This window comes from Chanos chanos, chromosome 1 (genome assembly GCF_902362185.1).
Source record: "Chanos chanos chromosome 1, fChaCha1.1, whole genome shotgun sequence".
Taxonomy (NCBI): Eukaryota; Metazoa; Chordata; class Actinopteri; order Gonorynchiformes; family Chanidae; genus Chanos; species Chanos chanos.
Genome location: NC_044495.1, coordinates 34,838,487 through 34,862,227, shown reverse-complemented (window position 1 = coordinate 34,862,227; position 23,741 = coordinate 34,838,487). Strand labels below are relative to the sequence as shown.

Here is a 23,741-nt window from a genome sequence, read left to right as displayed (position 1 = left end):
CGCGGCTTCTCCTCGAGAAAACAACGATGGAGATTTTGTACGGAGATAGAGCGTCCTCTTAAAGGCACAGCTATAACTCTGCACAGCCGAGATAAAGACTACAGATGATGCTCGCGTCACGTGACGTTTAATGGCTTTCGGTAATCCTAAAGAAAAGGATTCATTTTATGGTGATGAAAGGGGAAGGCCTTAGTTTCATTCAGCGCATTTGTCTCTGACTGTAAGGTAGTTGTTAACCCACAGGCAAGTAATACAACGCTGATCCGTGTCACTCATAGGTAAGGGCACCAGGCATCAGTAATCTATTGTGTTTGTGAAACAAGTAGTACTGAGAAAGTTTCTGTACTTACGGATGTGAGCTGTGTCTTAAACTTTTAAATAGTTTGCGTGTATTCTTATTATTAGTAGTAGCAGTAGCAGTAGTATTAGTGGTAGTAGTAGGCCTAGTAGTAGTAGTAGTAGTACTGCTGTTGTTGTTGTTGTCAGTAGCAGAATTCTAGAATTCACAGTGCAGCTATCATATATAAAAATATAACATGTTATAAGTGCAGTTACAAAAGACATGTTACAAGTGCAGAGAACAGCATAGAAATGATAAATGTGGGTAAAAAGGAAGCACATCAGAGACGGAAAAGGCCTTGATCATTAAGACTGGGGTTGATAAATTCTGATCTAGTGAAGCTTCTGAACAAGAGCGTTTAGACTCCCCTTCGTTCTGAATCTTAAAAGTCAGTTTTACTCCTTGCCACTAGATGGTAGTCATGGCCTCTGAGTGGGTTTCTCACAACAATCCACAAGGAAGCAGTTTATTGTATCAGGCTTCTGTTCAAAGGTGGAGATCCTACAAATGTAGGAACTTGAAGTACAGCCACAATACAAAATTAGTTAGTAACTGAATAAAAGGCAGGTAGTCAGTAAATGACATATACACACTGAGATCAATTAATGAAATTTATTTGTTCATTTATTTGTCTATCTATCTATCTATCTATCTATCTATCTGTCTGTCTGTAAGTGTGCATGTATTAATAAAGGAGGGCTTAAACAAATACTGCACCACACTTTGTGTTATGTATGTATGCATTATTTATTTGTCTAATTTATTAGACAAATATACAACAAGTTATTTTGAGAGTCTGTGTTATTTTGATAGCCTGTGGGGGGTCAACAGACTGCAGCAGGAATTCTCAATCTTTTTTGCCAGCTGAACCCCTTCAACCCATATTATTTTCCTCAAGTACCCCCTTGAGATTTTAAATTTGTGAATATAATCAGACATTGACATTGGTATCTCAATGTCGAGTATAAGCTTTGCTGCCCTCTAGTGGATATTATATTGTGGTGTAATTGTATTTTTATCAATTGGATTTGTGCTTACTTTAAAGGCATTTTAAATCCGTGTGTAAACTTCAAGGTTACACAAGAATACATTTATACAAAATTAATCATGGGGCCACTCTCTCTTAATATCAGTATAAACACAAACAGTAGCTCAAATCCCCTAAATTTTTGAGTCTCTGGAGAGATGTGATGTCTTGTATATAATGCTACTGAATGGAAAGAGAACATGCTCAAAATCAGTGCAAGAATACTAAATGGGGCATATAGAGTTTATGTATTTCACACAATAAATACAACAAATGTAATTCCATTGAAAAAAAAAAACACTACAAACGCAGAACATCCAGAGTTGTTATCTAAATCCCAGACATGGACATGGACAGAACAAACTCAGTGTAGTCTAGTAAGACCATTCAGTACTGAACTGGCCCTGGTTCAGCTTTCAATTGGTTGAGATCAATTAGGGCCATTTGATTTTATCTGGGCTGACAGCAAGAGTCGTGGACCCTCCCACCTCCTTCGCCTTGCAGCTGCTCCATTCAAAGCATGAGATGAACACATCTCCTTAACAGGCCTCTCAGCTAACAGCCTAACACCACAAGGGGTGAGTCACTCAAACTCCTGCTATATTGGATGTATGACACAAAATGTGCATTAATGATGTAACATTATGAAGTATGAAGAATGAATTTTTAATCATGGTTCCCTGGAGATATGATATAAAGATCTAAAATACTGCTCTGCTTACTGTTTCAGTGCAAATGTATCATTTTAGCTGATAATGCATCAGAACTGCAATTTTTCATCCACTGAAAATGACTCTGGTGTCCTCACTTTATAACTTGTGGTGTAAATGTAAGTAATGTAGGTTAATTTAGGCTCATTTGATTTAATCCTCCACATATATAAAGAAAATGGAGACAGATACTAAAGGATGAGAATCCTATAATTCTAAAACCTGAGTTGTGATTCCATTTGTGTCACTGGGTACCAGGCCTTCAGTACACTTGAATGCTTCAAAAATATTCTTAGCATTTTTGCTCTAGAGATAGTAAAATTCTTTAAACTCAGTTAATTACATTTCTGGATATGCGGGCCCTAGCACTGAGACATCTGGGCCAGGGCCTCTCTACTATTCTAAATAAGGGAGTGGATATCTGTCAGGCTGTATTGATGTTTAAAACCTGAAATGGGTTGTTAGATGCAGTCAGTCATCTCAGTGTCATGTAGCATGTGTTATGTGTGTTTATGCACAATACTATACTTTATGTTGCTATTACAGCTCCATGCTTCATACTCCTTTTTACATAGTTATTCCTTTTTTTCTTTTTCTGTATAGAGTCATGTATTAATATACATTTGTGTAGTTTTTTTAAAGATAATGTATCTTTTTCTGTACTTAAATTTTTCGTGATACATATGTTTTATAACTGATTGATTTGTGTAGTAGCCTTTGTTTAGAAGCATTCAAAATGGGGAAAAAGAACTGAGACATGACTGGAATTTCACCTGTGCATGTTGAAAGTTTTCCCGAGGCAGTCTATTGAGCATAGCAGTGAGTAATCATTAATCAGGGACTGTAGCAGTAACCGTGTCTTTTACAATAGAACACTTAAATCTAACAATGATGAACAACCAAGACACATGGTACACCTATGTGTTACTTTTGAAAATGTTATGGGTAGCTGCATTTAACGAAATGTTATTCCTGTGACAGCATGGAGGGTTTAAAAGTAAAAGAACATAGTCAAGAGCTAAATGAAGGATAGATGCACCCTCTACAGATGACAGGGTGCTGCTCTCTAAAATTTAGCAGATCATGAATTTTAGGGGTTTATTATTTGGTTTACACAAATGTATGAGGCTGTCCTCAGCGCTCTAATGTCTTCAGCATGTTTCATTAAACAGGACACAAATACCTTCAAGTCAGATACCTTGAAAAACAGTCCCACCTCCCATGGAAGACTGTGCACTCCTAGGGGAGTATTTCATAGAGCAGAATCTCAAAAAGCTTCATAACTTCAGGCAAAAGTCAACAGTCCAAGAGATGTATTCCTTAGCTGTTATTTTGTTGGACAGTTTGGTTTCTTGCCTGAGGTTTTAAGGCAAACTGATAAACGATGATTAGGGGACGAGTTTTCACAAAAATGCAGCTGAATAATACTTAGGCCTTAAGTTTGAAGTTTGCTTAAAGTTTGAATTCAGGGCTAAACATCCAAAGCCATAAAAGTTAAAATGTTTCATGCAATGAGGTCAAATATACATGTAGAGTTGACAGAAATCTGAGTGTGAAAATGCATTTTATCTTACGTTCACATACAAATCACATGGTCTGTTTCACTGTGAATTGGACAGATCAGAATGTAGTTATTTAAAGGATGCCATCTGTTGGCAGAGCACATTTTTCAGATAACAGACAACTGTTCTGTCAAGACCACTGAAGTGTTTTGTTCAGTACATAACTGAATCTTGACAAAATGTGATTATCTCATATGACTGATATTCATATTATTCTCCTGAGCGATATATTCACCTAGTCTTTCAAGGAAAAATATTTAGCTTACATTAAGGTACCTGTATTTGAAGCTGCTCAAATCTAAATACCACATGTATTACAGCATCCTTGAGTCATAAACTCAGGCATGAGTAGCAAAAAGCAGCAAAAGAAAATCCCATCTGTTTTGAGGTAGGGGGATTCCACATCTATATCGTTAATCATAATGTTATCAATCCTCTAACATTCCTGAGGGAGACATGTTCCTTCTCTGGTTTTCTGGTAACAAGCCAAAGATATCTGCACTGTTTAAGAGGGTGCAGATCACTTCATGACTTGAGAATTCTGAAATACCATTCTCTCAGTATCTCCTCCACCTCATGAGCACTGCTCTAAATATAGGTGAAGTGAAAGCAAAATGGCTGCTTGTCAAGATCACTCACACCAATGTCATATTACTGTGATCTTATCAATTCAAATAAAGTACGCCAAGAGAGCGGCTTCTAAGTAACGGTGTCAGTATGTTTGAATGTTTAAAGTCATACTCCAACGTAGTTCAAGTTAATTAATTCAAATGCTTAGGAGGCCTGTGACAGACAAAAATAAAGTAAAATCGGCAGGTGGGTTTGCTGTCATGTGGATGAAAATAAGGTTTTGAACCCACGCAGGAGGAAGAGACAGTATCTGATGTTGAAGTCTGCTCACAGTGCAACTTGACATTGTCATATAAACATCCATTTTGGCTCAATACCCCTATTTTTGAGCAGGTTTTAGAGAATCATTTGTGAGCATAGACCACATTGCAATCATAGTTAAAGATGATCCACTTCAAACATTAACACACTCCTGTGCCCTGGAAATTGAACTTAACCTTTAAATGTGTGCATGAACATTTTGAACGCTGCATTCAGCAACTGAGAAGAGGTCAACTAGAATTAAGTCTCACTTAAAGCTCCAATAAATGAGCACAGCTCTACGAAACACAGTTTATAAAGCAGTGCCCATTATTGGCAGTTTGAGAACACATTAAATCCAGTTTAAATCACATAATTATTAGACTGCACTTACTAAAAGAATTGCACAATTTGCTCAGTTCTTTCAAGGTGATAGCTAAGGTTTGCTGTTTGTTTCAGCTCTGGTTTGATAATGTTGATGTAGAGGGTTAGCTGAGGGCCCTTAAACAGTGGTTCTTAGAGAGATCATGGTGAGGTACCAAACCAAGTAATAACACCCAATTAATTGGACAAATTAAATCAATGCCCTGAAATTGAAATTTGTCTCACAAGAAATCCAAGTCTTTCCTCCTCTTCATTTTTCCGTGAATAAATGTAAGGTTTTGGCTGGATCAAAAATGCAGTTTTGCGAGACGCCCACCAAGGCCGGTAGCAAATTAATAGCCCCTACAGGCAAAATTCTATTTAATAGCTCCCAGAGTTACCCTACTCAATAATCAAAGAAAATCAGCCTTTTTAGATCAATCTGTTTATTATCCAGTTTCACATTCTGAAAGAATATGATTATCCCCCCACTTTTTTCTTTTTTTTTAAACAGCAATCTCATGTTAGCAGTCCATTTAAACTAGCAGTTCTGCCACAGTAAGAATATTTCAGTACTTAACACCAAGACAAATAAAAATAAATTGCACTTTTCTACTTCAAAACAGGATATAGACAGAAACATCTATCAAAATAACACAAGGGAAGACTAAACATTTTATGCAGATTACTTAACTGCACAAAATGCATAAATATTCATTACATAAATGTACAAAAATACTTGTACTTATTTTTGTTGTCCAGACATATTCAAGACACAGATACTGGTATTTTGGCAAGATCAGGTTGTTGGGGGAAGAATGCATTCAAGGTCAAGAGGAGGTGGGTTACCAAACACAGTTGCCCATCCTGGACAGTTTTACAATCAAAATACAGAAAATGAAAACGCAGTGCATGTGTGATCTGTTCTGAACAGACAAACAAAAAGTCTTGACTGAAACAAGATGTTGGCCTCTTTCCTTGAAAAGTTAGACATGAAAGCAACTGAAGCAAAAAAAAAAATCTTCACAGAAGCAAAAACTATAGATACTGAAAACATAGGGGCGCCGAGACCTCACACTATGGCGACACAAGCACTACAGAACACACAAAAGGACTTTGCATCCTAAGACACGCCATATAGTTGGCATGCATAATGATTGTCATGCATAATGATTATTCCACACCCCCACCCCATCTCTCTCTCTCTCTCTCTCTCTCTCCCTCTCTCACACACACACACACACCCACACACCATAAAGAGCAGCTTGAATGTTAAATTTGAGCACAGAACATTTTCACTCACATCTACAAAGACTTATCCTTCATGGGGCCTTACAATGCAAAGACAGTACCGTCGAAAGTGTTTTTGCCAAAGAGATCCCAGCTTCAGATCAATATCCACAAGATGTTCTCAGTCCTTTATAGAAGATATCCAAGGAAAATAGTCCATAATGCATCTGTCCATTAAATAAACCTGATTAAATTAAAACGATGAGCCCGGTAACAACTTGCTCCCCACGGAGGACAACAAAAACGGCAATGAAATGGTATCTGCAGAGAAATGCATTTTTATTAGATTTATTGATGAGACATAAATACGTCAAGGCAGCTGTCAAGCTAATCCACTGTGGGAATAATAAAGAAACACCAGACAAGCGATACTTACTATACACCTAACAGAACTGCCGAGACTTCCATCCAGGCTGTGAAGTTTCAGATGGTGAGGGGTACCAGCGCATCTAAAAAGAGGAGATGGATATCATTTATTGCCACATGGAACTCACACCGAGTCTGCTAGACCAATGCTAAGCCTTTTTTTCCCCTCATTTGCACAAGCACACAAACAGTTTACAATAATTTACAGTTTTCAGTGCCGATGGAACTTTAGGTATGGTGTAGTAACAGTGCTGTAAGAGGTGAATCCTAAATCTGACATATGGAGAGCAGTATACTTTTAAGTGTACTGTTCTCTGTTTCTGGGAACACTGATCCACCTAGCAGATAAAGTCGAAAACGGATTACAATGGACAATGCTGAATGATGAGATGTGTTAAGATGTAAGAGTGTAAGCACTTAGATCAACCATGGCAACGTTAGTGGAGTCTGAGGATCATAAGTGTGGCAACAGGAAAGTCATCACAAACAAGCTACAAATCTTTCACCAAGTTGCCATTAGCTGCGCTTTTGTGGCAACACCACTGCTTGGAAAACGCACGAGAGCTGTATGCCCTCGCGAAGGGCATGAGAACACTGGACAATGAGTTTGGCACTTCCACACCCCGTCGCTGTGTCAAACCCTCCCAACAAGCTCTGGGTACATGCCCCACATTCTTCAGCCCTGCTGGGCTTGGGAAATGGGCTTACAATTAACTTCATACAAAGAGGACTAGCCTGTTTATACATGAGTGTAGTCAATAAGCAACTACCATTGTTATTTCAACAGGAGAAAAAAAAAAAAGGCACTGCAGTGCAACAACACACAGGTCGTTGTTGACTGCAGTAATGTTGGGAGGTATTTTCTCTCTCTGCTATTTGAGGGGGGTAAATATAATGTCTGTGGTTAAAAAGTGGTGTGATACCCATGGTTAAACAGTAATTCCATTTAAAAGATGGCATTCCATCAGAATTGTAGAGTTAACCTGATGCCACATTTTGTTTTTGTAAATACCATGGCGCTGCTTACTTAAACAAGCACTTAAATCATAATATCCATGAAAAGTTCAGCCCATTTTTGCGCAAATCAAAATAATCCCAAGTCGAGCTGGGTAATTTCTCACGCATCAGTGATCAATCAGGTGCAGCAATGGATCAATATGTCTACAGGCTTTAATCCCTAAAGGTTATGGCTCATCACTACAAGTTCCAGTCGTTCCAGCTCTACATCAGCTAATGCCATTTCAAGTCACTTGAGGCTTTTTTTTTTTTTTTTGCACTTGTGGCAGCAACACTTAAGTGTTTCAGGCTCAGCACCCAGAGGGCAAGGCAAGGAGAGAAGTGCAGTCAGATGGCCAACGCTTTGTGTTCTGAGATACTGACAGAAGTATGGACAATAAGGCAAGCTATAACAAAGAGCCAAATACACCAAACTGTAAGCTTTTGACAAGACCCCCCCACCCCCCCACCCCCACCCCCCAATCTTCTGCCGTACAAGATAAACAAAAGTGTGGCGCAACCTCACTGAACCATAGCTTCTGACAAACAGCCTAACCCAAGTTTGAAGAGACATTTACAGACAGGTAAAGCTTTGACAAACCTTTTTATCCTTGACCTTTAGTCTGCTCTGGGTTGTTGCCATAGCAACAGGCAACAAAGGATATTCATGCAATCAATATCTGGCACTTTCAGGTTCAAGCTTTCTAAACCAGTCACATCTGATTAAATGTTCAAGTTAACACCATTAAACATTTATAAGGCCCAGAGAGACAGACAATTGCAGCACAGTTGCTTCAGTCAGTCATAAGCCACATGTCATATCATTGCCTAGTCTCAGCATGTTACACAACACATGTGCAACATAAGCTATGTTCTTGACATTCTTGGTCAAGTACAAATCAATGAGAAGAATAGAATTAAGTCAATAAAAGGCAGTGTGAAAAGTATTTTGGAAAAATATTGCTGCTATATCTCAACCCAATTTAAAACAAATCAAAATGATCTTAACAGGTAAAGTCAACCATTTAATTGGAGGTGCAAATACAAAACTAAATAAAGTAAAACAACTGATCTCTTCCGTGAGTCTTTTCAAGAGCTCGTAAAAGTCCAAACAAGGGAAGTCTTGGCTAAAGTTTAACTGGCCTTGATAGGCTACGGATTCACTCAACCAATGCATAATCCAACCTCAGAGGCAAGGAAAAAAAAAAAAAAAGAAACACAGTCCAATGGCATCACTTGGCAACCGCTTTACCTGCAAGAATGTTAATTTGAGAACATTTAAAAAAGGGGGAAGCAGCAATCAGGCATGCTTTATTTGGATTTCCAATTTCCTAAGACTACATCTGTGTCTGTAGCAGATGGTGACGATGAGAAAAGCAGCATTCAAAATGGGTCAAAAAAAAAACAAAAAAACAACTTTGTAAGCTTACTTGTGTATTTTACAAGACTAAAATGAATGTCAGAGAGATTGACCAGCAAAAAGAGAGACGAGTAGAAGAGGGAAACACACCGGTTGGTCCCTCACCTGGGCGTGGAGGGCTGCAGCCGCTGCCGCCGCTGCAGGGTAGGTGAAGGCTGCGTGGGGAAGACCAGGAGTCAGTTCAGTGGTGTAAAGGGGGTAAGGGGCCCATGCCTCTGGAGATGCAGGGATCAGTGCAGCTCCAGTTAGGTCATCTGAAGGCACACAGACACCCACTAGTACATAAAGAGGTAGTGTATTACTTCAACAGCTCAAACTTAAGAGATGAGGCTGGCAAAGTTTAATAGTCCAAGCTACAGATGCAGGGACTGCATCGAAAAACCCATTGTATGTCCATGTTACCATTAACTGACTCATCAGAGTGATCACTTTCTTGTGCAAAAGAGGAGTAGGAGAATTCATGAGAAACCAGTGTGCAAGCCAAATTCTATAATCCCCCCCCCCCCGGTGAAAGTTCTAGAAATGTCACTAATAATCTGTAAATATGAAAAGGCCATGCAACAAACTGCATATATCTACACTGTAGCCATGGAAGGCCGTCTTGCCTTTAATAACATCCCAATGAAGTCCCCCAAGTGATCAAAGAAATAATGGGACAGATTTACTAATGACTTTGTAACACGTTATAATTACTGGTATATGCATAAATATAAACATCTGACCAGTGACTGAAAGGTAAACTAATTAAAAAAAAAAAAAAAAAAAAAAACCACCACCACCAACAACAACAAAACAGTCATGTTACTTTGTGCATGTTAAAATCTTTGGGAAACTGAGTATTAAAAAAGGACAATGAAAGCGGAAAAAAAAACAAAACAAAAAAACCCCCATGGCCAGAGGGATGAATCTAGGTCCAAACATATGAAAATGGGCAACCTTAAGGTGAATGTCCCTACTCATCCATGTTCACTTAAATACAAAAATACATAGGGGAGGGAGGGGTGAATGAAAAAGATTAATTGGTGAGTGTGTCCTAGGTGAAGCTGCACACTTACACGGGTCCCGTGCAATGAAGTGTGCTCCCAGAGCAGGGTGGATACTTGTGGGGTTCGGTGTGGCCATCAGCTTACTCTTTGCCATCTTTGTGTTGGCTTTGGCAAACTCAAGGCGCAGGGTCTGAGGACTCTCGGGGTCAAAGCGGATGCCCTGGGGAGAAATCGGATGTCGTGAGAAACCTAACAGAGAAAAGCCTAGCAGGTGAACCTTGGTGACTGGCTATCCACAGACTGTGGAAACATGTAAGTGAATTGCTGCTCCATGAAAAACTAACCCCTATCCGGCTAAAGAGTGAGAGGAGGAATTTTAGAGCTGTCTAGGTCGTGGTCCATGTGTGTTCATGGTTTCAGACATCATAAAAATAGATCATAAAAACAGTACATTTCTTTGCCAAAGCAGCACATTTTTTTTATACAAAGGCATGACAGTAATTCTGTGATTAAAGATGGGATAACCTGTACTCACTAAGTGTGAAAGCTAAACATAAAAATTGAGACATCTGCAGGAAATCTCGGTATTTGAAGTAGAAGTGAAGTAGAAGTCTTAATAAAAAAAAAAAAAAAGAAAGAAAAAAAAAGAAAGAAAAGGGCCAGAAGTCCAAAGACGTCATGGAATTCTTTTGAATAAGTCCAGAGACAGAAATATTTTTGATTTAGAAATAAATCAAAAAGTGGCCCGATCTGGCCAGGAAGGTTGTGGAGAGTGCAGGGAGTAGGTGCTAATCAATAATTCAGCACTGGTTCAGATCCGTACACAGACACATGGCAGCTTACATTTAATGCATTTTTTGCCGCTTCAGCCCCAGATCTGCTGTCAAAGGTAACAAACCCAACAGGCTGGAAAGAAAAGGAAGAGACAAAAGAAAGAAATCGAATAAATGTTAAAATGACAGTTACTCCACATACACTGCAAGGGAAGTGTAAGATATTGTTTGTCATATTCACATGAGAACAGACATAGCATATGGACAGATTAAACACTTAAAACATATTAAGTATCAAAATAAATTCAGCTGAATCTGGAATGTTTGCAGATGAAATGAGCTGTTTATTGTTATCCCTTTATTACAACCAAGTAGATAAATACTAAATGAGCCAGCCATCAAATAAAGAAATCTGATGGCTGGATTATTCAATATTTGTTACTTTATACAAACTAATCTGTTGAAAAATAATGGAAAAGGTACACAAAAACATACAAAATCCAAAGGATGCAATTCTCCATTTAAAGATTCTTAAAGTAATGGGGCTTGCCTGCTTTGAAGTCAGCTTAATGAGTGATCCTTCATACCCCTGGAAATAAGGATGCAGAAAAAAAAAAAAAAAAGCATTTACTTTGAGTGGTGCCTGACAGTATACACTGTAAATGGACTCCATCCAGAAACATTTAGCTCCATCTGCCAAGATGACCCGAGCATAAAAATGCATGCTTGACATGTTGTATGACAGCAAGTAAAAAAAAGTTAACATTTTACTCTGGGAGGGAAAAAAAAAAAAAAAAAAGTTCCCTGCAGTTTTGAAAGTTTGTCCTACCTTGAATGGTCTGAATAGCAGGTAAAGTTCACGTGGTTTGATGTCAACTGGTAAGCCACTGACAAACAGTGTTCGTACCTAAGAAAAGGAAACATTTGAGTATCTAACAAATTGTTCTGACTAGGCTGATAAAAACAGTAACCAGTTTCATTATTATATCTAAACACTTTGTGGAATACCAACCACTTTGGTGCTATAATGGCTTCAAATGTATGTCGGGGGTGAGGTGAAGGGGGTGACATATTGTTTACATCAAATTCTTTATGTTCTATATTCTAAGACAACTTTGGTAAGTGTTAACTGCACATTTTGAAAAAAAATCCCGGGCATTAAGAAAAGGGGGGGGGGGGGGGGGGCAGCATTAGTCGCGTGCCAAGAATTTTGTGTGCACAGCTAACGGAAGTGAGCGAGTATTTTGATAAAGGCTTACTGTGTGGAAAGTGCAAATAATGCAGGAATCTCCCTTTAGATTGAGGGTATTAATACATTTAGCTTAAATACAAGGTAAATTGACAGACTGATTTCTGAGAATGGATGAAAAATGTATCAAGCATGACACTGACACAGAGAGGCACAGTGAAGGATAACCAGGTTCATGTCAGTTTTCAAAACTTTTTTTTTTTTAACTAGTAAGTACTGAGAGCCAAAGAGCATTTTGTTCAATACTACTCACCTAATTTCCTGTGAAACTGACTGAGACAAAGCTCAATCTTTGTAAAACAATTTTGTGTTTTAAAATGTTGTATCAATTTCCGGTGTTCAGTCTCATGCACCCAACCTACAATGAGGCAGCTCTAGCCCCTTTTACCCACCGCAAAAAGAATGAATAAATCTCAGCATGAGAGCCTCTTCTGCTGTCGTGTTTTTAAATTTGTAGAGAAAAATGGTTTAACCTGAATCAGAAATTTGGCCAACATTTACATCTCAGAGGATAAGTCTCTTCCATACAGTCTAGATACTAATGAGGATTTTGGTCTAACTAAAAATGCATTAAAATAACTTTGGGATTAGAGACAAATATGGCCATAAGTCATAGTTTTATTAGTAGTTGTTTACATACAAGATCAAGTGAATTAAGCCATTTCATTCTGTGCCATGTTCCCCTACCAAAACCTTCTCCTGAAAATACAAGACTTAATTTTGGTAAGGGGATTTCTCTTAAACACTAATTTTTAACTGTATTATAATCTCCGTTTGGCCTTTAATCTCAGGTGTATAAAGGAACTGCACTCAAGTGCCTTTTTTTATATCCAAAAAGTAGGCTCAGATTTCTGGGGACAATTTCCGCCACTACATCATACACTGGAAATTAGTCATCACTTCCTACATTTCAGTGACCCTGAGTGTACTACCCAAGGAGGAATTAAAGCCAGGTTAATCCTTCTATAATAGCAATTACTACTTCACAACGACAGATCCATCCAGCTTCCCCGCTTTTTGAAAACATCCAAATACAAGTCAGAGTACAAAAAATGTATAAGACAACTGCTCTTGAGTTACCGTCAATATGCCTTTAAAACCAAGACTATACTACTGAAAGTGAGATCCTCAGTTTCCCCCAATTAGCACAATACCAAAAGGCTTAACCACTCAAACCCCTTTCTCATACAAATTCCTCATGTTCAGCCAAATTTGCAGGTACAGTGAGCATATTAAAAAAAAAAAAAGAACAAAATCAAGGTTTTTTGGTTTTTTTTGTAAGCGAGACCCAAGGACCTGGGCTCCACACAACATTATTATAAGCCTATATTTAATTACCTTCAAAAAATGACTCACAACATACATGGACACAATGTTTATGGTCGATTCTCCTGTGACACACTTCAGCGGAGTTTAATTAGAAATGTCCAGAATAGGTACTGTGTTTGGCAACAAAGATTTAATTACACTTAAAAAGAAAAAAAAAAAAAAAAAAAAAAAAAAAAAAACTCACTTCTGATAAAACACTGGATAATGTTTAAAGCAGATAATTTTGTTGTGTATATAATATGTTGATATAATTGATATAATACAGTGTTTAGAAGGAGCACGCGTGTGCACACACACACCCCACATTAAGTGGGGAACTGGCACCCTCTGTCAATACATGTCACAGTCCATGTCAAATAAATCTCAAATTGAGGATTTATGCAGAGTTGTAAACCAAATGCATATTAAGATAACTGACTAGCTCTGAGACACAATGTGGTAAGTAGTGTATGAACAGAAAGGCCCAAAGAAAACCATACGATGTGGCTCTAGTTCTGAAAAAGTCCAGTCATAAACATGGGCAAATTGTAAATGGTGTCCAGTATACACTGATACGGTCATACAACGCTCCACTTGAGCAATGAACGTCACAAGGGTGTATCCAAGAGCTCCCTTCTCCCACCAAACCCACAGCGCACGGCTATCGCCCTGCAACAATAGTGGGAACAGCTGTGCTCATGTTTCCTCAGTATTCCCAACTAGACCTTTGCCAGTCGTAACACAACGTCGATACACTGAGGTTTCATAGAGATTTTCAAAGCGGCTACAGTACGTTAATGCACTCTTAAGTTCTAATGTGAGTGCCATCTAAACCAAAATCAGGCCCGCTGACCCAGCTCCCCACTTGGTTGTCAGAAACAGACCGGCGTCTATGCGGTACAACTCAGGAGTCTCTAGGTCAGGACGGGCTCAGTGACTCCAAGTTTACAACAGGTTAACTGAAACTGCGGAACGAAACAAAGCTGACAATGAGAAAACCCTTCATAATATTTCTGTGGAACAAAACCAGAAGCCAAAGGTGACACTCCGGGGAGTAATTTAGGTTTTAGGTAATTTAGTATTCGGATGGGCTTTTTTTTTTTTTTTAACACATGTGAAGACCTGCGCTCATATCAATTTCCGCTGGAGGAAAACAGAAAGCGTTTACTTTGTGTCAAGTTAGCTTTTAAAAGCAGGAAGAACTTATTCTGTCACAGACTGCTTTTGTGCTTTGTAATTACTATACTTCACATGAACAAAACCCGGTAAAGGTAATAGCTTATGCGTTTGATCTCACTTGAGGGAGAGAAAACCGAAAATCCCTTAAACCTAATTCCATTATATTCAAAATACACTATCACACTTTTCCGCGCCAGGGTGCCTGCTAATATAAACAATACGTTATCGGTTTAAGATATCTGGCCGCTTTAGATAATAAACAAACTGCTGTGAAGAAAACTATGCCGTCGTGTTAAAAGTTCTTTGAAATAACGAGGATTTACTACTTTAAAACTACACCCTTTGCAAACAAACGCCTAATCTGTTTATGTTAAAGATTTCCGAGTTAAACAACAATCCTGAGGGATGACAGCACGTTTTGGTTACTAAAACACTATGAACACTGAAAGAATTTTCTCTCTGTACCACCGACTACGCAATGCCTCCAAAAGTTAACCTATCTCTTCTTTGCAACAGATTCATAGCACTGACATAGCACTGCCGAACGAATTAGATATCAACTGTCCAGGAGTGGCTTGCTATAAAAAACTTTTACGTATCAGAGAATAGCGTTGTTCCCTTACCTCCTCTTCTAATGATACATTGTTGTTCGGCTCAGAATCAGATTTGAGACTCATTGTGTTACTTTAACGCTTCTTTGAACAAGAAAAAAAATGTTTTCCTGTCGGTGGAGTATCCCTGATGTGCGTTAAAGTTGCAGAAGAAATCTTGGTGCCGTCTCGTGAGACTTCAGAAAAGGGGTGCCCAGGTGAAGCCGTGCTTTAAGCCAAGTATCCAAGGAGGTACCACAAAATTAAAGAGCAAAAACTAAATGTGATATAGTGGAGAGGTGCACTGTGAAGGTGAGAGAAGGGAAAAGAAGTGAATTTTGTCCCCCTGGCTCACATTAAGCTCGTTGAAGTGAAAATTCAAAGAAGAGAGAAACTGGAAACCAGGCTCAATTTAGAGGTGGAGGTCGACGACACAGTCCCTTCTTTTCTGCATTGCCATTTGCCAGACAATTATATTAAATACTAAGGCGAATGAAGTTGCACTGACTATTCAGATAGGACTCAGCTGGGTCAAAGCCCAGCCCACTTTCCGACTACATCACTGTGTCTATGGGAACGCTCTAGGCCAATCGTAGGTGCTGTCAAAACTTCTGTGTTTGTTGTATTAAGGTTTATATGTTCTCGCGTGGTAAAACTGTAATTTCTCGCTTAAATTGCCTCGTTTAGTTCCATGCCTCATGGAAATGTTATTGTTTAATTAACTAATATACCTCTCAGAGTATATACAATTGTCTGTCTTACTTTCCTCTAAGTCTACATGACTACATCATCATCATCATCATCATAATACATTGTAGTTTTCATGTGAAAAGTGCGTGGCTAGCTTTACATGCACGAAATGTGTGCAACCCTTGAGCCTTTCTGGTTGGTTGTTTTGTTGTATGATGGGTGGAGACCTACAGGCATCAGTCAATGGCTATAAACTAAAAAAAAAAGAAAAAATAATACTTCATTGCTGATCATATTTAATAACAATAAATACTTCTAATAAGTGTGATTTGCTGTTTGCCTAGCTCATTTGTAAATTTTATTTTGTGCAGCGATTGAAAAACAACAACAGTCCACATAATGCATTTCTGTTTATTCTTTAATAGGGACAAATAAAAACAATTGCCTCACTGCTTTTTGCCTTTAAATCCGCAAACCACAATTAAATAACATCTGCTTAACTGTGGGGCTGCTTATATTATGGTCTCATTTCTGTTTGGGTTCTATTTGTGTCTAGGAAATTTTGATATTTTGCTCCCTGTTGTATTCCGATCTTCTCTGTAAATAGTCAGTGTTCAGTTTAGATTTTCAGGTGCTGGATTTTATTTTTCGTAACACATAATTAACCCTCTTTTGACCAGTGGCCCTCCCTCCTGAAAATTACGGGAATCACAGGAAAGGACAAATTCCTGAGCACTGGAGCTGACCCCCTGGCACTTACTCCCAGTCTTGTCAACACAGAGATGGGGAAGAGGGATGGGAATGTGAGTCGTAGTGTCAGTGGTGGTCTCCCATGTTTATAACACTGATTTTCTTACCATTAGCCTGGTCCTATTATCACCCCCAAAATCTCTGACGCAAACAGACCAGTCTTTGTGAACAGCCCTGATTCTGCATTTAAACAAGATGCCCTGAAAATGGCCAATGGAGGGAACATTTAGATTGGTGTTGGGGGGGGGGGGGGGGGGGGGGGACTTGCCTGATAAAGATGAGATGATGAAAAATAAAGATAAACAGATGTGTTGTAAATACTAAGAATAAGGCCAGGCCCTTAAACACACTGTGAAATTCATATTAACTTTTGTTTAGTCAAGAAATTACAAGTAAGATAACATATATGGGGAAAACAATGGACAACTGTATGTAAATTAATTGAATTTCAATGAGTTCCCCAAACAGCATGAGTTAAAATGACATTATCCACAACTCCTTTAGAAGTAGAGCACAGTTAACCTGCGTTTGAACAAGAAGCTTCCTGACTTTGTGAGCAAGCACAATCAGTCTGGGCTCTTAAGGGGGAGGCTCTGGAAATATTTGGCTTCTTTTGTAATCATTGACCCAGTGTTGTTTCTTACAGCTTGCCTAAAAATAGTCTCTACAGCAACACTTTCCTCTCCACTCTGTCGTACTTTTGGCAGAGGCACAAATTGTTATCGGTTTTAAAGAACTGCTGCAGATTTAGTTCGCTCATCTTATAACTAGGAATATAAAAAACACTGTGAGATCCGATGCTGACAAGATTAGGGTCCCAGCCTCTGCGTTATTTATGATTATTTTCCATTTTTGGTTAAAGTAATGGTGGATGTTGTGTGCTGCCACAGGCACTGGTGGAAAAATACCTCTTTCAGCTGACAGTAAACCTCATATTCACAGCTGGATGCCGTCCCAAATTACTCTAAAAACTTCTATTCTTTTGAATTTCTGTATTATTTTCCTCATATGAAAGCACAGATTTGTTTTCAGATACCAGCAACGCATGAGCAAAGAATCTAAATGAAAAACAATTCTTATTTGGGCAATAGAACCATAAGTAAGACTAACGGAGAGCTTTACCCCAGCAAAGAATGTTTTTGGAAGTGTTTTTTCCAATTCCTCAGTTATATGAACTTGTTTCTTGAACTTTTAGTGCACAGCCATAAATGCACTCCTCAAACAGGTCATTTCACGTCTCATTCCAAATCACAATTGACTTATTTTTAAAGGGAGGCCACAAATTACTTTCTATCTACCAGATCAGAACCAGGATTGTTACAAATCATGCACATGTTTAAGGAGTCTGAAAGTCCACAATTAAAGAATGCAGCACTCAAATACAGGTCATGCAAAACAGGATTTGGTGAATTGATGAAGAAACACAACAGTTTATACACAACGGTTCAGAATTAATGAAATGGCAGTCCATGTCATCCTCAAAGACAGTAAATATTACTGGAAAATATTTTGTTTAATATTTTAAAAAATAATTTATGTGTATGCCAGACTTTTATTAATCTGGAAGAGTATAATAGCTCCTTTTTCTTAGTAAAAACTGCACCTTATTACCCATGTTGTTTATCTTATCTTATTTAGCCAAAGATCAGATTCATGTTGGAGGAATTTCTCAAAATCATTGTTGTTTCAAACTAAATTTCATCTTATGGTTTGTTGTTTGAACTGAATTTGTTAATACTTCAGTGCAACTGTATATGAATTACTTATTATTCCCTTAAGATGCAGAAAACGATAACCTCCAGTTTCACATACCATAGATACAAACAGAGCTTTATGAAGGGTGGGTTTTAGCAGCACAAGAGTTTAGGGCACACAGAGAGATCACCTCCTCCTCCTTTCTCGTCCTTCCCAAAGTATAGCAGGGTGATAAAACTCTCTCACCGCTGCAACTCTATCAGCCTCTCAGGGGGGTATAAATAACTGCACCCCATCACGCTCTCCAGCGGTCTCAGCTTGACAGAGATAAGAGAGAGAGAAGACCTGAATTAGAACATTCTTATGCAGGCCGGCAGTAAGGGCATGACCCCGTGCTCTCAAATGAAGCCAGGGAATTTTCCTTGGAATTGGCGCTGAAGCGCGGGACTAAAGCACATAAGAACAACATACGTGAAAGACCATGGCTAGCAGTTTGATGAGTTTATGACTGAGGCCTGTAAAAAAATTGACAGAAGACAGAGAACATTGTGAATACACTATAAATGTTCATTTGCACATCTGCATCTGTATACAACAGGTTTCACATCAGCAGTCTGATGGAATACAGAATCGCCTGTAGATACATAATGCAGCAAATCACGATGGCTTGTTTGACAGAAAAGTAAAAGTCATTCTTTTTACTCAACAATATTTACCTTACTTGAGGATTTTGTGCATAATACTTTAAACAGTGAGAATTCTTGGGATGATCTGGTTGTCACCTAAACGCAGCAGGGAAAAGAAAGTGAAGTTGTGGACAATGCATTCAGCCTGCAGAAAAATGCAGTATTTTCAACAGCACAAAATTAATAAATAATGGTGTAATCTCAAAAGACACAAAATAATTTAAATAAAATATCAAGAATCCTGACACAGATAAAAGTTGCTGTTCAGAAGAGCATGACAAACTGAGGGATAAATTTTGCCTTTTTTCGAGACAAATTGTCTGTTCACTTGTAATGTTCTGTGCGCCCGTAATGCCATCCACAATACTGTTAGTCTCTGGATGCATCCAACATAATATTCTCTCACATAATTGAAATGTTATGGTGTTCAGAGTCCACCATGTCATGTGTCACGTTCTTTATTGCGTAGAGTTGTAAGTTTTGAAGTCAAATAGTAATGTATAGGGAGGTTGTCTGATGTCTGAGATATTGAAGGACATTTGTTGGATATTTTTATGATACTGTTGGTCCTATCATAATGATTATCAGGGTAATGGAATACCTAACATGTGCCACAAACTCAGCCATACAAGGAAACAGAGAAATCCTCGATGTATGCTTCTTTGATCTCTCACAAAGCTAGTTCTTGCACACAAGACCTTGGACTCTTAAGTACTACCAGTACTTCCCCAAGTAACCTTTTTCCAGCAGGAGTCAACTTCTACTGTCTTACTGTCCTGTCAGATTACATTCTTTCTTCTCACTATAAAATATTCAGTTCATCTTATTGCACTTTCATGTATGCCTCAAGAGAGCATTGTGGTAAATACTTTAAAATCTCCTCATTTGTCCTTTTTATAATACATACTGAGTCTATCTGTCCTGTGCTCGTCATTAAAGTGCATTAATTCTTCTTTTTTTATTATGTTCTCTTTTGTGCAGTCACTCCATTCATTTACTCATTAAATAATAGTAAGAAAATATCATGGACAGGACATTCAAATAACTCAGAAATTTTGGCATCATCGTTTGGCTTCAGCTGTGTGCTCAAGTTTCAAAACAACATTCATAGGATGACTTCACGAAAAACAATGTTTCAATGTCCCACAACTGGTTAGCAATAGTCAGGACCACTTCCCTATGCACCCTGTCTGACCTCACAGTGCCAGGCATTGGTTATCCTCCCCCACTACACACAAACACACACACACACACAGGCACACGCACACACACACGCGCGCGCCCGCACACACGCACACACACACAGCGAGAGTGGACATTTGCAGGGAAAGCAGAGTGTCTGTAAACTGTTGGCAGAGAGAAGGATGAAGAGCGGTTTACATAGCACTTCTGGTTTATAGTAACAGGAAAGCCAAGGCTCCTTTTAAGGAGTTTTCTCAAACAAGCACTCAGCTGCCAGAGTTTCAGCCAGACATTTACAGTGATTCCCTACCTCCCATTCCTGTGCTCCTCATCCTATGCTGTTTGCACTGAGGTCAGTGGCTCCACAGTTACTTTGCTAATCTGAAAGGAAAAAGTTCCAGCATTTTGGCTTTTAACTTTCCCCCTCAGCAGTTTCTGTGTGTCAGTAGCAGATTAAATATGTCAGTTAAAAGGCGCATCCACTCATTTTGACATAACCCCTACAGATGAATTTGTTCTTGTGTTCATGGCCAGTGGTATGGAAGCAAGGACTACCAATCCACACGATCATCTTGATAGACTGAAACTAGTCCTGACAAACAGTTTCAGTTAAAAGGCAGCAGAACATCTGGTTTTCCGGCTGTGAGGTAAAACTGTTGATGTGAGCTCATGAGGGATTTGTAAGAGTTATTTAAACAAGCTCTGTTTTTTTTATTCAAAAATGGTGTTTCATGATATTTTCATCTTTTTAAAGAATTGCTTTAAATAGGAAGATGGTAGTTTAGAATATGTTCATTGTATAGAGCAAACTGATATGTTTCGGTAAGGAGCAAGGAAGAGATGCTTAATGAGCTACAGAGCCAAACAAAAAAGAAAAACCCTCCACAGGAAATGCATCACACTCCCAGAACAATTACCCATGTAAACATGTGAGATTGAATGAGGGAAGACCTTTTATGGAATGCTCTACTGTCTGGATGAACAAAACATTTGTCGTTTACTTTTTTAGAGTATTAGAAAAAGAGCATACCTCAATCACCTGCGCTCTGCTGTACTCTTTTCTAAAGAGAAAACACCTCATAAAAACTCAATTTGACCAGAAAAAAAATGTGAGCCTGACAAAAATAGGGCAGAAATGGATAACTGCGCAGGCAGAATGGCTGACAGAAAATTTGTTAGGTCAGTTAAGCTTATCAGGATGGAAGATCTCCATTTGACATGATGAATATAAACCTGTGTGGTCTACCAATTCTGAGGCTTTTATTAGTTTAACAATCTGAAAGGGGTCTATTACTAAGGATTAGAACTAAGTCATGCTTTCAGTCCTTATAGGGAAGAAAGCTGGGCCACAACATCAAAGCATGTTGAGCGAAGACAAATATCACTTCCAGCTATTGTTACTCTTTAAGCCCTTGTGTGGAACCAGACTGCAGAGAGAGACAGAGGGACTGAAACATACTTCTGACCTCTCTCACTCTGTGCAGTGGTAGAATGAACCCAAACATGCTCTTTAGTCCCAATATGGATTTGACATGAAACTGCTGCACGTACTCTCTGATCCTACTATTCAATACATCTGTTATGTTTCACCCCATAACATTGTACAGTGATCGTGTACACATCAAAGGCCAATCAACTAAGCAGAAGTTAGCAAATAGTGCTATTATTGTATTGTGGAAAATGGATTAGTCTATCCACAAGTGTGACAATATTAATGCTTCTTTAATAGACATATGAGTGTCTGTGACCAGAGAGATGTGTGTGTATAATGTTTAAAGTTGAAAACTTGACTTTTTTGTTCATCAATGCCTTTGACTGTATAGAGGCTTTGGGATATTATAATATTTTATTAGATCTTCTTAGATTAGATTTCTTAGATTTTCTTTCATTTTAGTGCTTTATGAAGTGAAACCTGTACTGGTGTGTAACCTACACCTTCTTTGTTTATCCCAAACCTTAATCTTCACTCAGAGCCTTAGAAGAGGTGTGCTTTCAGAACAACTCTCGTTCTATGGGATGAGCCCCCTCAGAAAAAGCACTGCCTTAGCAGAGTATCTCTGTTGAGCTGAACAAATGAATGTGAAAGAAAAAAAATGAATGAGGAAACACAAACAATTCTGTACCACATGGTTTGGGTATTTGCTTAGCATTGAAACCTGCTGTGATTACTGACTGCGACCGTTCGATAAGAGTGCTGGTACAACAATGGCTCCTCACAGCCATGTCCCCAATCATCAATTCCCTCCCCCTCTGATCACTTGACCAAGCCTGAACTCCACTCATGGAAACTGTGAGGGGTTGCTACACAAGAATAGTTTGTGAGTAGGGGGAGCAGAGAAATCAAACAAGCTACAGCAGGGATTTTTTTTTTTTAAGGGACAACACCATGAGTGGGAGATAAGCGTGACTCTCCCTTTTTTCTTCCTTAAAAGGACTTGTCTGTCACTATCTTCACATGTGACTCTCAAAGGACACAGGCTAGGCTCTGATGTTCACCTCAGTCACAGGCAGCAAGTGATAAGCTCCTATGAATACTGTACGAATACTGTGACTCTTGTTGAAGTAGCTTAGAACAAGCATGTAAGATGACAGCATACAAGATCACAAAAGCTCACATCATGTAAAATAATGTTGGCCGACATGAGTCAAACATGTATTTGAGTGATCAGCTGTATCCCAGATCTTAAATGTGCTTCCTTTCAGTGAAGGTATCATGACATGAGCATGCAGTGAAAAAGCTTGTACCATAGTGCCATTGAAAAGACACTTCCGTCATTAATCACAGCTCTTGTAAACCTATAAAAGAGAAAACCTATGACTATATCCACCACATGACAAGGTCTGAATGCAAATGAGCTGCAAAAAGTACATTAGACACAATGTAACTCATAATGAGAGTGACAGTGGGCCTTTTTAACATGGAGATGTTGTGTATTGTGATGGTGCATGGAATCAAATGCAGGTGACTAACTACGCTAGTGGGATAAAGTACTGCAGTTCTTGGCCTGAAGTAAGAAAAGCACACAAACACATACATACACACATGCACACATACATACACACTTACACACACACACACACACAACCCGAGGCAGGCTTTTAGCAGCCCTCCAAGGGTCTGTCTTCCATCTCACTGCTTCTCTTCCACACAGTCGATTCCTCCACTTCATTACCCCCAGCAGAAGTTAAAAACTACCTCGCTCACATGTTCAGGCACTTTTCAGAAGAAGCCAGCAAAATAAATGGAACGCGAATTAAAAATATATGCGCTCTCCATTGGGAACACTGTTAAAGGAAACGGAGAGGTAATATGTGTATATGGTGTGCATGCAATTTGTGAGTGAGCGAGAGTATGATGAAGAAATTAGTGAAGGGCTATCAGCTTTTAATCAGCAGTGTTAACTATGGCGTGCTCCTTACACACTGATGCATGGTTTTGCAGATGGTATGGATGCACAGACAACACCTGTAAACATGAAAGCTTTCCCATGTCCACTGTTTCAGAGACTAGGTCAGAAATGTATCCTCTGCTCGTATGTTCTTAACACATGCTAAACAAATTGCAAACAAATTACTGGTGCACAACAATAACACTGACTATGGAATCATGGTTTTTTCTTTTTCTTTTTTTCTTTCTTTTTTTTTTTAAGCATGATGGCATTTAAGTCTTAAGAATGCTATATGTAAAGGCAGAAGTGACTTCCTGCTC

General features: G+C 38.7%; 1 protein-coding gene across 1 annotated transcript; it reads right to left on the bottom strand.

Moving 5' to 3' along the window:
* Window positions 1-5,365: 5,365 nt before the first annotated feature.
* On the bottom strand, window positions 5,366-15,464 carry rbpms2a (RNA binding protein, mRNA processing factor 2a). The gene is made up of 8 exons (XM_030777782.1): window positions 15,063-15,464; window positions 11,533-11,610; window positions 11,254-11,292; window positions 10,774-10,836; window positions 10,000-10,150; window positions 9,050-9,198; window positions 6,539-6,611; window positions 5,366-6,423 (listed from the first exon to the last, which is right to left on the bottom strand). The coding sequence occupies exons 1-7, from the start codon at window positions 15,114-15,116 to the stop codon at window positions 6,546-6,548; spliced, it is 600 nt and encodes a 199-aa protein (XP_030633642.1). The 5' UTR covers window positions 15,117-15,464; the 3' UTR covers window positions 5,366-6,423; window positions 6,539-6,545.
* Between the last annotated feature and the right edge of the window lie 8,277 nt (window positions 15,465-23,741).

Coding starts and splice junctions, on each gene's coding strand:
- rbpms2a (XM_030777782.1), bottom strand. CDS start 15,116: ATGAGTCTCAAATCTGATTCTGAGCCGAACAACAATGTATCATTAGAA. Junction 10,837..11,253: donor TTAAGCTGACTTCAAAGCAG/GCAAGCCCCATT, acceptor TTTTCTTTCCAG/CCTGTTGGGTTTGTTACCTT. Junction 6,612..9,049: donor CTGCAGCCCTCCACGCCCAG/GTGAGGGACCAA, acceptor TCCTCTTTTTAG/ATGCGCTGGTACCCCTCACC.